The 16,923-nt window shown below is 40.9% G+C and overlaps 1 protein-coding gene across 5 annotated transcripts in view; it reads left to right on the plus strand.

Annotated features, from left to right (window-relative positions):
- Positions 1-16,923, plus strand: part of agap1 (ArfGAP with GTPase domain, ankyrin repeat and PH domain 1) — a 142,472-nt gene that overhangs the window by 85,168 nt on the left and 40,381 nt on the right. For all 5 annotated transcript variants that reach the window (XM_026933394.3, XM_026933395.3, XM_026933391.3 and 2 more), the window contains 3 exons: positions 5,175-5,302; positions 6,939-7,094; positions 7,476-7,568. In XM_026933394.3, coding sequence (XP_026789195.1) covers positions 5,175-5,302; positions 6,939-7,094; positions 7,476-7,568 — 377 coding nt within the window. The remainder of the gene's footprint in view (positions 1-5,174; positions 5,303-6,938; positions 7,095-7,475; positions 7,569-16,923) is intronic.

A 16,923-nucleotide genomic window follows, 5' to 3' on the forward strand; every position in this document is an offset into this window, starting at 1 on the left:
TGAACAGTGCCGAGCCCTCGGCCCAGGAGGGAGATTTACACTCTAAACGCTCAGCCATTATCCCCTTAATTATTACACTGTTGGCTGCAGCCAAGTGTGCTATAATTTAGCTGTGTGTGTGTGTGTGTGTGTGTGTGTGTGTGTGTGTGTGAGGAAAAGAAAAGGAGAGTGTCTGTGTGATAGCCAGGCTCATCAGCAGCTTCCAGTGAGAACAAGAAAAGGCTAAATTTCTTATCATTACTGACGCTGTCTCCTCGTATTTGTTATGCCATCATCCTCAATTAATCACGCATTCTAATTATGCACTGTAGTGAAATTCATAGATGAGTACCAAAATGATTATTTTAATGTTTTGTGTCGCAATGGCTTCTCGGTAGCTTCTTTTCTTTTTTTTTTTTTTTAATTTGCCCAGAGGTGCACATGTGTGTCCCTGTGCAGCCACACACACACACACACACACACACATACACACACACTCACACTCCATTTCATTTGCCTGACTTGGGTTCATTCCTGCATCAGCGCAACGCCGTGACCATAATTACTATGCACATGACCTTAATTTTGCGATGCAGTCTTGGTCCGTTTCTTCACTACAGGCAGAGTACAGCGTCTGCGTATAGCACGAGAGTTACGCTTAACAAAAAATAACGAGCTATTTAATGACATCATCCCCTCGTTAGATGTGCTCCGGATGAATCTTTAGTCTCTTATTTGCTCTGTGAAATATCCTAAAGCACTAACCTTTCCACATTAGCCTTTCTCTGTTCATTTTCATAGTTTGGAGCTAGTTGGGTTCTTTTTTTTTGTGTGTGACACTGCAGAGCTGTGTTGTATGTATTTCAGTCATGTGCATGTTTTTTTTCCCCTACCGACATCCAAAACTTTTAAAAATGTTATATTTGTATTGCAACAATATTATTGCTGCCAATTAAGCATAAATGTTTAGGATAGACTAATTACGGCTGGATAATATGATGATATATCAATATTATGATATATTATGTCACAATAGACTTTTCTGAGAAATTGTTAATTTCGTTAACGATTTAATGAAATGAATCGTTAATTTTATTTTTTGAAATTACAAACCCTGGAATAGCTTTGATGTTATTGTTTTGTACTTAATCTTTATATTATTTTTGTTTTTCAGTGTAAATAATTTTCTTATTTTGTGTGTGTGTGGAAATATGTGTACACACATATATAGCGTGTGTGGGTGTGTATATATGTATATATATGTATGTATACACACACACATACATACATACAAACACACAAAACATTATGCACATTTTCTTTTTACATATATATGTGTATATATATGAGAGAGAGAAGGGAGGATATTTGTAAATGAGTAATAAACAAATTAATTTTAGTTAGCTATCATATTTTTTTAATGAAGCATTACTGTATTGCTGACAGTTTGTGAGCCAGCCTATGTATCTGATACATAGCATGAATTGTAGAAATGTCTTCAGGAATCATAAAACGATATTTTTGTCATATCACTGACCCCAATATTGACTATTAATACAAGTGTAGTTTAGCTAGAATGAAAATGTTAAAAAAAAATAAAAATAAAAAAAATAAAATAAATAAATATGACTGATGTATGTTTTCTGCATGTTTTGCGCTCGTGGAATTTGTGTCGATCATCATCGTCAATTTATTACCCTCTATGGCACAAAAGTCCATATAACCGAGTTGCACCATGTTACAGGATGGCCCTGGCTGGCCTTTTGCTTCTTATAAATGATAATTGTCGGTAGTTGAGCGTGTAGTAATACAGCGGCTTAAAATTGTAAATCAAATAATGCAGGCCAGCGAGTTGTAGCAATCACAGAATGCCATTGCATGAATAACAAGAGCATTAACCATTAAAAATAATTGGCGTAGTAGTTATCTACATTAAATTTATATAATGGAGCATTTACAGGATGGCCAGTGGACAAATGAAGAGCCAATTTATTTATTCAGGGTCAGGCAGGGGTTTAGCCCTGTGTGTGTGTGTGTTTGTGTGTGTTTGTGTGATCATATATGGATGTCTTTTCCATAGTCTATGGCTCTGTCTGTGTGTGATGTGGTTTGAATAGTGTGTGTGATGTGATTTGAATAGTGTGTGTGTCTGTTCTTTGGCTAAAGGTGAGGGATCTTGACATCTCCCCAGACTGCGTCCATCAGCGCACTAATTTAATTATCCTAATTACCCCCCTCCCCCCACTAGCAAGTCAGCTACGGTGTCAGAGCCGGGGATGGAGAGCTTTGTTAGTGCACGCTAACTACTAACGAGCTCCGCTGTGCGGTCTGTCCCCCACCTCCTCCCCCCCCGCTTCTCCCTCTCCGCTTTGGCCTTTAATGTCCTCTGATTATGCGCCATTGTCACTGTCATATACTTTTATTGCCGTAATTAGTTTAGTTGTTGTCGTTGTTGTTTAATGGTCACCGCTGGCCTCTCAGCACAGGCTTGTTTGCTCATTCGGAGAAGTAACTTACTTATAAGCATATAAGAATCTTAAAGGAAACTGTGGTTAATTGTAGCCTCTGATAGTAAACTATAAGACACTTTAAAAAAAAAAAAAAAAAGAAAGGCCTTAGAATCACAGTTCAGTTTCATATTGAAGGCCCAATTCCTCACATCCATGAGGCATGTAACAGTATTTAATTTATAGATCATGATAATTTCCTAATCTTTTATGGAGACAAAATATGTTTAACAAATATGTTCTTGGTTTGATTGACCACTGCGGTTAAATTGGGAGGAAGTGCAGGAGAGCAGCACTCCTCCATTTTTAGTTTAAGCAAACAGGAAGTGCAGCTGAGCTGATGTGACTGTAAATATGTTGATTATGTAAAACCTTCACAAAGAAATGGTTTAATTTCAAAATTATAACATGTCTTCTTTTAGTCAAGACAACCCATTAACTGCCATTTGTGCATTTTGCCTTGCCAGAAGGTATTAAGGTATAATTTGATGCTAAAAATTGACAAACAATGAAAGCAAACAAAAACAAACAAAATAAATAAAAGGTCTGGCCATTCAACTGTAGTTAGTTAAATAACGCTTTACCATATAAATTAGTTAGTTCTCATGAGCACTCTGGGGCAAAAAAGTACATGAAAGAATTGTAGTATTTTTAATTTAGCAATGAATAAAGACTGAAGCAACATAAGTTCATGCAGAATAGATTTTTTTCCACATAATGTCTTTAATAAAAAACTTTGGGGGTAAACCTGCAGACAGCCTTTTACTCCTGAACATGTCAGTGTTGTTCTGTTCATTTCTCAAAGCCCACGGATGTAACAGTAATGTGTGTGGTGAATATTCGTTGCAAGTGTTGGCACATGCCGTTTACATGCTTGTGTGTGTGTATAAAGTGTGTGTGGTGTAATTATTGAGTGGTAAGTGAGGTAGCTCTCTGACCTTTGTGTTGGATCATCTGCCAGACTCCCTCTCCCTCCAACTCATTAGTTAATATTTATAGCACTCTGCTGTTAAGCAGCCTGACAGCAGCCTAATAAACTCAGCAGGGTGCTCCCCCTTTCCCCCTCTCCCTCGTTCCTTTTCCTTCTCTCTCTCTCTCTCCTTTTCTCTCTTTCTGCTTCTTCTTGCTGTCCTTCACCGTCTCCCTTTTTCCTTTCTCTTATACCTTGATGTATAATGCTAAACACTTGTCCACTGTAATTTTGATATGATAATCTAATCTAACACATGTGTTGTATAAAGAACGGAAAAAGAGGTGCAGTACTGTATAAATGGCTTCAGAAGTGAGTATACATGACGCTATTAGTTTCCAACAGTAAATCAGTGCAATACGAACGGCAAACTGTGCGACGCCTGCTTCTGTGTCGACTCCAGGCGTGCACCCATCTGCCATAAATCTGATCAAACGCTCGTCCTTTCCCACCAGGATAAATGGCTGCCGCTTACCGGGGAGCCGAGATTGATGGGTAAAGTTAAATTGCATTACTTGCGTAGTTTAAATATTTAACCCAGGCTTATCATAAGTGTTCTTAACAATTAAAGTAAAATATAGCTGGGGATTTGCAAGCGTATCTCCCAGACTTCACGGTTTCATGGCGCATTGTGCACCGTGGATGTAAGGAGTGATGTTATGGTGTTATTAACATGGCGTGAGTCGTCATAATGTGTTTGTGACCGTCTGCGTGGAAGCTTTTGTTAAGCTGCGGACTGAAATGGCCAAAGTGGTGCAGTTTATCATTAAAATTACATTTTCTGGTTTGTAAGGATGTTGTTGTGTTGTGACGTAGATTACAGGCAGGGTTTGTGTGTGTGTGTGTGTGTGTGTGTGTTAGACAAGTGCTGTGACTGCCCTTGGACAGAAGTCTCTCACCTGAAGGTAAATGTTTATGGCTGACTCATCGTTAAAGCTCAGCCTTTAATAGATCCAATTAAAACAATGACTTCATTTCGAGGGGAATGAGACTCTGCCATGTTTATTGGGAGGTCGGTAATTGAGTTCTGGCGATTAGAGGATCTTTTAACCCTCACCTGGCCCAGGATTGCTTCAGCCAGGAAAACTCCTCTGCTTGAGACGTCTCCTGTATAAGAACCTTCTTCCCTCAAAGGCTGAAAATGAGAAAATCTCACCAAATAAACTTTATCAACAAATTGTGTGTTAGATACTGTAGTATTCAACTTTATTCACTGGGGTGCAAGTTTATTCACTGTAAGTGCTATTGTGTGTGTGGAGGAATACTTGAGGTGAAGCCTGAGATCAGCAGGCTGCTAGGGAGAAGATGACGGAGTGGCTGAACATCGGCTCTGCATGGCCGTGGCCGATTGCCCGTTGATCGATAAGGGCTTGTGGAGAGCAATTGATTGACATGGCCATATTGCCAGCGCCGATAGCGCTCTCCGGGAATCTTTGAGTAATGAAAGTGGTGTTATAATAGTTAAATAATGGCTGTGCTGGGGGTTCGGCGGGTGAGTGATGGTAGAATTAGAGCCGCGGGTCAGCACTGCTCGACAGCCCCTTATGAGAGGTAATGTAGTGGACTAGTCCAAGCGGAGAAGACGAAAATGTCAATGTGAAAATCATTTTTAGTGGTCTAAATCACTGGCTGTCGTAGTGTCTTAGGCTGTGTGTGTTGATCTTGCTCTAATTCCACTTCTGAATGTCTCTGACGTGTGCTGTGTGTTTTGTGTTCAGTGGCGCAGAAAATTGTTGCAAATCGGAAGAAGCAGCAACTATCGATCGGGCCTTGCAAGTCCCTCCCCAATTCTCCCAGCCATTCCTCGGTGTGTGCAGCACCCGTCACAGCAGTACACATAGCTCAGGTAAGTATATATATACACACACACACACACACTTATCTCAATTCATGAGATTATGATGCACAAACATAGTCTTTTTTTTATTGGGGTAGTGAGTGATAAGCACTTGTACACGCTCATCACATACTTCTGCTTATACTGCCTGAAAGAGTTCTTGTTAAATGATGCTTGTGTGTGATGACATTCGGCTGCTAAAGCATCTCATGTGCTGTTTCAGTGCATTTCCCCTATAATTTCTATAATTTAGAATTTAACTTCGCTTGTTGCATTGGCAATGGGCCCAGTACTAAACGTTCCAGACACATGGTTTTTGGTTACAGATGCCATTTGCAGAAACAAACATGCAATTTAAAAAAAAAAAAAAAAGTAACTGATTTTTTGGTATTATTTTTCAAACGTGATCTGGTGTTTTTTTTTTTTTTTTAAATTATTATTATTTATCTGCACAACATTTAAGTTTTAAAAACCTTTGGAATTTTTAGTTTGTAGATAATAAGCTTTAAAAAAAATTTTTCATCCAAGAAAAAAAAAAACTAACTCCTTGCTATCTAGTAAATCCAGGCGACATGGCCTTTTCTGGCAATCATTTTATACGCTACATTAACATTAAGGTAGCTTTAGCATGTTTCGTGCTAATGCATTATGCTGTTTTCGACTTAACAAAGAAGTTGGAAATCTGAACTTGGAATTATGACATAATCAAGCTCAGCACGTTCAAGCAAAAAAAAATAAAGCCTTCAATATCTCCATGACGTGTGTTTGTTAGCAAGAAACTAGCCTTTATTGTGTCTTTATTGATTGATCTAAAGTAAATAATACTATAAACTAAAAAAAAAAAAGCTGAAAAGAAATAGATTTTTTGGCATTGTTGTTGACAAAATTGACCGTTTTGCTCCCCAGCCTGTTTGTGAATAATTTTACAGCAGCTTTTTTAAGATAGTGCAACAAATTAAACAGTAGCATTGTAGTAATGATGTAGTCGTAGCCACTGTGAAACCAGGATGTCACATCTTGTTGCTTTCTGTTTGGGCCAGGTCTTGTTGTTGATATTTCAGTGATAAAATGCTTTTTGTTTGTAAGTAATGTTGCCTGGAATAATATTACTAGATATGTAAATGAGTAACTGAAAGCCAGTACAAAATATTTTCCAAGTTATTTTAATGACCCACCATAAATGCACCAGCAATAAAGAAATGCGACAGCATTTTCTTTAGTAAGCAGTGCTCTCTTGTTCACTTCACGTAGAGAGATCACATGGAGGAGAATAGCTGTAAGGTTTAAAGGAGAAGCATTGTCAGTGTTTTCATTGCTTTTGCAGTTCACCTCTGGGCAAGTCACAGCTCTGAAAATGACAAACCACTGCTTTAACAGAGCATGCACAATGCATTCCAGCTACTTCATCTGTGTTTATCACCCAGTAACATCAGCAAGCTAATATATAACAATGAGAACAAGTGAGAGCTCTTTATGATCAGTTTCTGTCAAGCCATGACATTGTTTAAGCAGTATAATGTCGCCACTTATGCTGCTTGTGTTCTTTGTGCTGAATGGACTTCACAGCTTGCACTTTATTGTCCATAGGTTGTGTTAAAAGGTGTGACTCTTGTTTTCTCTCTGTCTCTTCGGTGCAATGTGACAGACCAGTAATGGAGGAGGCAGTCTGAGCGATTACTCCTCCTCTGTACCCTCCACTCCCAGCACAAGCCAGAAGGAGCTACGCATCGACGTGCCTCAGACGGCCAACACGCCGACGCCAGTCCGTAAGCAGTCCAAGCGTCGCTCCAACCTGTTCACGGTCAGTCCTGATCCCATACACACGTCTGAACATTTAGACATTTCGTTCATTAAATTATCTCTGATTTATGTATATTTCAGTGTATCATAAATCTTATTTTAGTTAACTTATTTTAGTTTTATGAGTCAGACATACGCATAAACAAACTCTTTTAAAGATCTGTGATGTGGTTTTGAATGCACTGCACATGCTGGGTGAAATCAAATGTCAAGCTCTATGTGAAATAACACTGGGGTCATGTCAAGGTTAAGTAGACCCAAGAACAACTCTAGTTTATGAAGGTGTCAAATTAAATCAGCAGCTAGCTCGCCTTTCACTAGGCTTCTTGCGCAAAAAAAAAAAAAAAAAAAAAAAAAAACTTGTTCTCTCCTCCCTCTGCAGTCTCGCAAGGCAAGTGAACCAGACAAGGAGAAGAAAGGACTGGAGGGCCGAGCGGACAGTATCGGAAGCGGCCGTGCAATCCCAATTAAGCAGGTAGGATCCAGCCCGGCCGTCTGTGCGGCGATAATTGGTGTCCAGGGGCGGTGCATTGTGAGCCAGGGAGGCCTGTGATCAGGACTTAGACCCACGGTGGGCCCGTTTGAAGCCGTCTCCTTGATTAACGGCAAAAGTGTGCACTTGACATCAGTTAGAGCAGGGATCTCCTGTCTATCGAAACAAGATCATTAGGATAAGGAGTGGGAAGGGATTTCTGTCCGTCTCTCTACCTCTAGCTCTCTCTCCATCTTTTTCTTCCTGTCAAGAATAGAAGAGGGAAAGGAAAAAAACTAAAAAGGATCCTAATGAAGTGTGGTCTGAGGGTCAACATATGGACCCATCCCCCCTCAAAGCCTGGTTCTTTTCCTGTAGAGGCAAACACTTTGATTAGACCATTGGCGCTGTAGCTTAAATCTCCCACCACTCTTCCCTGCTGCGTTCTGGGAGAGATTGTTTGAGTTGGCTCTAATTTGTCACAAACAAGAGGAGCGAGAGAGAGAGAGGTGGGGGAGGGGGTAGACATCCTCCGCTCCGCATCTCAACTGGAGTGTAAGAATCAGGTAATTAGCACTGCTAATCGTGCCCTCTCATGTCGGCGCGGCGGCCTTGTTTGTAATTTTCTAATGAACAAATTGTGCCTCTGATTAGCGCTCCCTTTAAATGAGATCTGTGTTCATTAGTGCGCCGCTGACACCCTTTAGCAATGTTAGCATGCGCCACAGAGGCTTTGAGAGAGAATTGTGCTTCAGCTTCAGTTCTGCTGATGTTCCATCAAGGCCTTCATTCATGTCTCAGTAGAACAGCTACAGCTCTTCCTCATGTGTGGAATTATGAAAATTGACTGTACACTAAACGGTACCTATGACAGCATTTCCCTTCTTTATTCAAATTCAGATGCTAATTAGGCTCGTTTAAAATGCTTGTTTAAAATGTGTGTGCAGTTTATAAGAGCATATTATTTAGAACATAATTCAAATTCAATTGCAAAATGTGGATTTGCATTTACATTTTTGTGCACAACAGTGTTGTGGATGTCAAAATTAAAATGCTAACACAATATCTATTAAACATTTCATTTTTAGGGTATCAACTGGTATAATTCTGCCACGTTGAAATAGTAATAGCACTTCTTTTTTTTTTTTCTTTTGATATTGTACATTCTCATTCTCACGCTTCAACTCTGGCAGAAATAAAATGCAAACTTGTTTGGATTTGCAGTTTCCTTGTCAGCGAGGTAGCGCTGTAGGTGGAACGTTATACTGGACATTATACTAAATTCTTTTTAAACTGACAAGCAACAAAATGTGATGTGTTTGGTCAGACTGAATTCTCAGCTCCCGGTGCGTTGTCCATTCTGGCGCGCATCCAGTTGACCGATGTGGCTGAGTGGCGCAGGGATGGCAGATGGGGAGGCTGGACCATGGCTTACAGCTGTAGTGGAGTAGGGATATGATCAGCACCGCAAAGACCTCTGTGTTTCATTCAAGTTCTCATTCAGCTGCAGTGACAGGAAGAGCGTAATAAGAACTTGAAGGCATTGCTGGCGCAGAGATATGCGTCTTATTTGTATATGAGTTGTGTACATGATGCATGTCTAGTGCCTCCTGTGGTTTGAATTAATCTGCAAAATATGGACTTTTTGTTGAAACTCTGGTACTTGTAAAAATCCATATTAAAAAAATATGTGTTTTGAAATGTTCTGCTTGTATATAAATGGTGTTTAGGTCTATATTGGAAACAGCCTTTGCTAGTTAAATGATGTGTGTGTCATGGTGGGCTTGGCACAGACTCTTCTTTCTCGAACATCCTTCAGTCTCTTGACACTGCAGGTACGTAAATGAGGGATTAATTTCTACAGTGTCAGAAGGAGCCTGTACACGCCCCCATGTATTCACACCAACACACACACTCATTCACACACACACTTATGCGGATGAGGAACCTCTTCACTGCCAGAGTCTGTCATCTCATGAGGAGATCAATCAGTGGACTGCATACATCACGTCCCCGCTCCCTCCTGCACTGCCCACAGCCAGTGAGCTCCTCCTGCTCTCCTTTTACACCTCACAGGAACCCGGTTTAACAGCCACGCCATGACATCACGAATATTTTGCTTCAGCATCTTTCCACAGCACAATGATATCATCAGCAACAGACACACATTTTTATTGCTTTTAAACAAGTTATTCTGCTTATGATAGTATTAGTATTAGCAGTTTTAAAAGTCAAAACTAAACTACATTTATTGGCTCAGAAACTAATTACCTGAAATAAACTGTGTTACAGAAACAGAGTTAGTGATTAGAAACGTGTGCTTTAAATACTATTCCATTAACACAAGGTTGTATAGATAATAGTGACTTTTTATTTGTAGACAATTAATGATGACATCTTGAGCACATTTTTTCTAACAATAGCTCCACAGCTTTCAAGATCAAAGTCGCATGGAGTTCCACTCTTGTCAGCCGAGAACAGGGATCTGAGGCTACATGGGCCACAGGCTCACTGAAACTGGACAACTGAAGATTGGAAAATCATTGCCAGTGAGCAGTGTCAGTTGTAAAGAGTGGTTATGTGAGTTACTATAGCCTTCCTGTCAGCTCGATCCAGTCCGGCCATTCTCCTCTGATCTCTCTCTTCAACAAGGCATTTCCATTCACAGACCTGCCACAAACTGGATGTTTTCTGTTTTTTGCACTGTTGTGTATAAACTCTAGAGACTGTTGTGCATGACAAGCCTAGCAGATCAGCAGTTTCTGAAATTCTCCAAGCTTGTCTGGCATCACGACAGAGCACCTTATAAGGCACAGGCCAGCGCTTCCTCTTGGAGTAGGACACTAATTGATTTGATCATTCCCCATGGTGTTTTCTCTTGTGGTGAACTTGTCGCTCTTGATTTCTCTCACTCCCATGATCTCAAGACTGCCTGCAGCCTCATTTTGTTAAAAAATACCTGCTAAATCTTCAATGAGTCCACTCTCCTCTCCCTTGTTTGTAATTGTTAGTATATTATTCACACAAACATGAACCCCAGAACCTATCTGTGTGCTTGTAATTTTTTAAGTGGGTGGTATTAAAAGACACAATATCGTAGTGGTGTAGACATTATTAGTGAAGCTGAAAGAATTTATTTCTATAGCATGGCTTGTTATTGTATTGATGTAGAAAAAGATGACATTCTATTGAGTTCTACACTGTTTTTTGCCATAGTGTAGTATCATACCCATATTTTCTGCTTCAGCTCTTGTTTGTGGATGTGTGTGTGTGTTTTTCACTCTTTGCTGTAGTTTATTTGTTGCTAGTCAGGATCTTATTACCAGTTATTGTTTGCTCCTGCTCTGAAGGTTGACTCTGAGCTGAGATAAGACCTTTGTAGAAATGGCTTCGTTAGAACCTGCTCCTCATTAAAATGGTGCAAGCGGGGCTGGTGGTAATGAGGCTGGGGCGGGCTTCCACTCTGCACCAATTAAGCTGAAGAGGAGCGCTGTGCCTGCCATCAACCCACTGAGGGGGTGTACCAAGGTCAGCGGTGGCACCTGGACTTACTGTGTCCACTGCGAGCTCTTCCAATCCCCGGCTCAGCTTTGACCCCACGCTTTGTTCTTATTGACTATAAGTGTGTATCCGGTCACGGCAGCAATCTCTGTTCTGTTGATGGCCAAGTGATTACAAGCGTTAACACAAATGGTCCGTTTGTTTAATTATTTAGTCCTGAATATTAGCCCGCTAAATTATTTTGTCTAGTCCCAGCTGGACAAATACACTCTTCTCCCCAGTGTACTAAAGACGTGTTTCTATTGAAAACGACTTTGTTATTGAGTTGTTGAGTGTTTTGTAAAATGGCTAACTACTGTTGTGATGGTCGCCAGCTTTGTTTACGGACCCTGCGTGACTCCGAGTGGGCCGACATCTGTTCCGCGTTCTTAATTAGCTGATAATTACGGCAGAGAGGTCTGCACAAGCCTTTGTCAGGCGCCTGACAGAGGCTTTTTGCGAGAGCATTTCAACAAATTAATTTCAGCAAGTGGCGCTAATTGAAGGATGGTTTGAGATGGAGCGCGAGAATGACTCGGAGAATAGAATGGCAAGATTAGGCTTAGGCTGAAGAGCAGGGAAGACTGTTTGGCTGTAAAGCGCTCGAAGTTTTCCTCAGTTATCTGCATGGACATCACTCATGTACTTATTTAAAGACGAGCGCATATCTTTCTCTCATTTAAAAAAAAAAAAAACTGTTCATTACCCTCTCTTACCTTTTATGACCCTATTGTATGACTTTAAAGCATGTTTGGTATCTTCACTCTGCTAAAAATGAAATTCTGTGTATTACTGCGTGTTACTCTTAAATATCAGTCATTCTTGAAATAAAAAAAGATTGGGCAAAGTCTCTTCATCATAAAGGGAAATTAGAGCCGTGGTTGTAATTGTGTGTTGTGGTGCATGGATGGGCGCTGAGCTGTGTGAATTTGACAAAGTTTCACCCCCTCTGAGCAGGGTGCTTTGTAAGGAGTTAAATTGGATGGTTAATTCGGGTGTTATTTACCCTGTAATTCATTAATTTGGCCCTGCCATTGGCAGCGGGCAGGCTGTAATTTCACGCTTCGCAATAAAAGATGTCTCATAATCTGCTTCATTTAGCACCGAAAGAATTTAATGAAATTAACTGCGGCCCTAATTAAGACGGTGAATATTAAAGACCCGCTATCAAGCCTTTAACGATTGCGACACGATCCGCCTTCCATGGGATTGAAAAAATATCATTTCCCTGGGAAAGGTTGTCACTGCTTCGAGCCATTTTGGCCAAGATGGCAATTTTGTCATGCAAGCTGACTTCCTGCAAATTAGATTTTTCACTTCTTCCTGCATCTAATTTTTTTTTTCTTTTAGTTGAGAATAATTTAACCATAGTCAATGATGGTTGAGTGTTTATGTTTAGCTGGATTTCCATCCATGTTCCAGTACCCATTTCTGTGGTGTCTTCCTTCTGACCTTGATGTGATATTGTCTCTGTTGGGTAGTTATTACTCGCCGGTACGGGCAGCTAAGCTTCATCCAGCGCTGAATAGAAATGAAGTGGTTCACTGCAGAATGTTTAACATTCACTTTCCTTGTCAAATTAAAGTAACGGTAGAGAAAATTGTCTGACATTTCATGGGCTACTTATACCCATTTCTGTAGCGCTTGTGGTCTTTTCTTTGTCCTGCCCTTTTTTTTTTTTTCTTTTTATTTTGGGCCACATTTTTTTTTTTTTTTTTTTTGGGAAAGGATATCGGCTAGTTGGGCGTGACGTTGTCAGTGGTTTGTCAGTATTTTAAATATCTGTTAATGATGAATGTCCTCTGTAATCGAGGCCTCTTGATGTCTGCGCCAGCCAGATCAGATGCCGAGAGTGATAGAGCACCTCCAGCATTGGACAGATATCCCCTAACTGGTTCCCTCTCACCACACACACAGGGACTCTGACAGGCCTGGAGGCAAGTGTGTGTGGATGACATGTTCAATTTAGCCCTCTTTTCTCAGGCTTTCCCAAGAACAATGAGCCGGCTCTGGGTGGACGTCTGTCTCTTTGTTGTCCGTTTTGGACAGTTATCTTAAAGTGGCCTCCAGCTTTTGTTCGAAGTAAAGGCGGAGATAGTGGAAATGAATCCTGGGTGATATGAGCTCTGTTTGGCCTGCTTTCATGGAGGAGATTAGGAGCTTTTGTTAGGTTTGTGATCAGTCTGAGTGTCTTGTTTTTTAATCTTGGAAAATAAGATCAGCAGTGTTTTCCTTGTGATATATTTGTGTTTCCTGTGATATATTTTATCTTAATCAGTTGATCGCTGAGTCACTTTATTATTATTAATCTTCATTCACTTGCACCTATTGGCTAATTTAGCTACTGTCGATATTGACGTAGCAGTAAAGGGTACAGGTGCTAATGTTATTGATGCCGCTCTGAAAGCGTGTCTGGGAACAGGAGCGTAGTCCAGGCGAGGAAGTGCAGGGATCCGTTTTATTTATCTCTTCCATTTCTCTGGGACGGAAAGACCTTGCAGCCTGTCACACCATGGCAGGTAAAATAGGGGCAGGCCGGGTGTCACCGGCTGGCGCCTTAAATAATGAGCGGCGACTCCCATCAGCGAGCCGACGTGACGTTCAATTAGCCTCTCATGCAAAATGATCACCTGTCATTTTCCTAATGAATGTGCAAAAGCAGCGCAGGAGGACATAACTGCCACTCGGAGCAACACCACAGGCCTGCTGAGAGCTCTGCTGTCAAATAATCCCTCTCTACTCCTCTTCCACACATGTACACTATCATTCACTCTCACTCACTCCCAGTTACGCCATGAGTCTTCCTGGTTTTTACTTTCATTTCATTTGCTCACTCATTTACTGTCACCTGTGAACATGCACAGTGACATGAAGCATCTTTTCTCCCTGCGCACTCTGACTCACCTCCTTCTTCCTCCTCAGTCAGCTTCACGTGTTCATTTACTCACTCACTTTTACACAGCGCTCACTTTTGCTTTCATATTCTTGCTCTCTATCTTCATCTTTCTGTCTCGCTCTCATTCTGTCTTTCTCTCTCTGTTGGTCTCTCTGTCTTTTCTGTCTCTATGTTTCTCTCTTTCTCTGTATGTATATCTCTCACTCTGTCATCCTCTCTCTCTCTCTCTCTCTCTCTCTCACTTCTCTCTTGCAGTTTCTATCTTTCGTTTCTTTCTTTCTTTCTTTCTTTCTCTGATTTGCAGTCACTTTATCTGTCTATTGTTTCTCTCTCTCTTTCTTTCTCTCTCTGTCTTTGTTCCTGCCTTCATTTTTTCTTTCTCTCTGTTTCAGTTTTTCTTTTTCTTTCTTTCTTTCTTTTTCTCTGTTTCACAGTCTCTCTCTCTCTATCTTTTCTTTCTCTCTCTCTCTCTCTCTCTCTCTCTCTCTCTTTTGCACTCTCTCTCTCTCTCTCTCTCTCTATCAGGTAGCTATGGGTCGTGCTATTTTGACATTTTTTTTTTTAAGACCAAAAGAATGACACTTTCAGGATGTCTTAATTGTGACTGTACATGCTCTTGGAATGTATGTTTTTTAGAAGAATAAGGTAGGACAGGATATATTTGTCATTGTACAAGTACAATGTAATTTGCTTTAAATCTGATGTCATTTGACAATTGAATCTGTTTTGAAAACCTGACACACCTCACACACTGGAGAATAATACTCTGTCCCTCACCGGGAAGAGGAGCTGCATAACAGTGAGACTAGCATTAGCTAGTGCCTCGTCTATCTCTCTCTCTCTCTGTCTCTCTTGCTCTTGGTTACTTGGTTCACTGTGTGTGACAGCAGGCTCAGTGGTGGCGGTTCTGTCATTAGGAGCTGAAATAAAAAAATCCTTGTCAGGTTGTGTTTAGCACACTGCAGGAATGTGTCTTCTGGCACTGGGGCTCAATGCAAGGTCCTTCCATTTCCAGCACAAGAACGAGAGCCTGTGGACACCCCTGAGGGGTATACACACACACACACACACACACACCCACACCCATTACAGATGTTTATGGTGGAACACGGTTATTCCACACTGTAGTTTAAATCCTGACAATGCCACAATCATTCATGGCTTGGAGTCCAAATTTGGAGCTGCTCTTTGGGTGAGATGGATGGTGTTACTTTGTCCCCTGAAGATCAACCCGTCATGGGCGTCTGAGAGCAGTTTGAAAAAACTGTGACAGCGCTACCTGTCTCCGAGGAAGCATGTGTTAGTCCTCATCCTTCACTGTTGGTAGCTGTAATGCAGCAGGGGAGAACTAACTAGGACTGGGAGAAAATGTCAGAAAAAAGAACAATTCCCATAATGCATTGCTACGGGCAGAGAACACAGAGCAGACAGTTAGTGAACTAGCCACCTAATGTAATAATACACTGGCCGGTGCAACAACAAATATACGCATACGGCGGCTTTAACCGAGGCACATTGCAGCTTCCACAGTAGACAGATCACAGTATGTTCACTCTCCTTCATAGAGAAAGTGAGAAACAGTCTGAGGCAACATTAAGTTTGCTATTATCACTCGTTCAGAGTGCTGTGTCAGTATTAGAGAGCAAGAAGCGCAGCATAGTAACTGTCAGGCAATTCAGTGCATCATTTCTTGCACTTCTATTTTTAAGCTTTGTTTAGACACCAATTACCACATAACGGCGGTGAGTTTGTCGATGTGCGACACTCAGGGAACGTGGCATTTTTATGACAGTTGAGTGATGGAGAGAAAAGAGGAAAGCCAGCTCCTTGTTGTGTGTGGCGTGCTCCGAGGCAGCTGGGTCACGGACTCTATTAATATCCACCCTGTCTGCGTGTTAATGTTTAACAAGTCCAGCGAAGTGACACGGCCGCCGCTTAATTGCTAATCAGCGCATGGGTTTTATCCCTCGTCTCCCCTAATGAATTTGGCTGAAACGAGGTGTGGGCGGCCGACCCTTAAACGGCCAGTCGCTGACATGCGGAGGAGAGAGCAGCTCCTGTCTCTGCCAACACGTCTGTGTAGTCTCAAATGTGGCTTTCAGCACTTCAGCAGCATTTTCACCAAAGGCTACAGTGCTGTTTTCGGCTAAACGTGCATGTCTGTTAGTTTTGTAAATGAGGGATTATAGTAGTTGATTGTGATTGCTATTGTGATGTGGAACCTGACGACTGACTGTAGTGTTTTTTTCATCCTGAGACAGAACAGCAAGACCATTTTGAAAAATGTAACAAGAAATTACAGGTGCTGGTTGTAGTGTTCACCATAATACCATGCAATAAACCCTGGTCATTAGACGTATCATGTGCTCAGAATTTCGAAATGACATTGAATTTCCTGGTTTGCCGGTGCGCAATCTGAAACTGTATTTCACGCTTAAGGCTGGGCATTTGAATGTTTGAAATTCAGAATGAAGTAGGCATGCAATCAGTTTCTTAAAAAAAAAAAAGCTTTCGCTTTCTATTAATTTGCATTTTCGAATTGCTTTCAAAACATCAGTCGGGTAACTTGCAAGCAAAAGCAGTCAAACCCATCTCCCTTACGCCAAGTGAACATTATTTAAAAAGGTAGAAGTTTTACTTTATCCACTATGTTAAAAGAAGGAAGAAACATTTGTCATATCGTAGATCTTAGGAACTTCAGATTCAGATTGCTCTTTAGATTGCTCTTTACAATTGGTTTGCAAACCATGAAATTCGATGTTGGGACAAAATAAAAATGTCTAATGGCATGGTAGACGTTTCATACTTTTACAGTACTAATACTTTAATACTAAGTACTTTTGCAAAGCTCATGGATGCTAGAACGCTCCCAAACAATATTATCATAGATAAAATGATGAGACTTTAAATGAGCATTCACGG

This window comes from Pangasianodon hypophthalmus, chromosome 2, assembly GCF_027358585.1.
Source record: "Pangasianodon hypophthalmus isolate fPanHyp1 chromosome 2, fPanHyp1.pri, whole genome shotgun sequence".
NCBI classification, from domain to species: Eukaryota; Metazoa; Chordata; class Actinopteri; order Siluriformes; family Pangasiidae; genus Pangasianodon; species Pangasianodon hypophthalmus.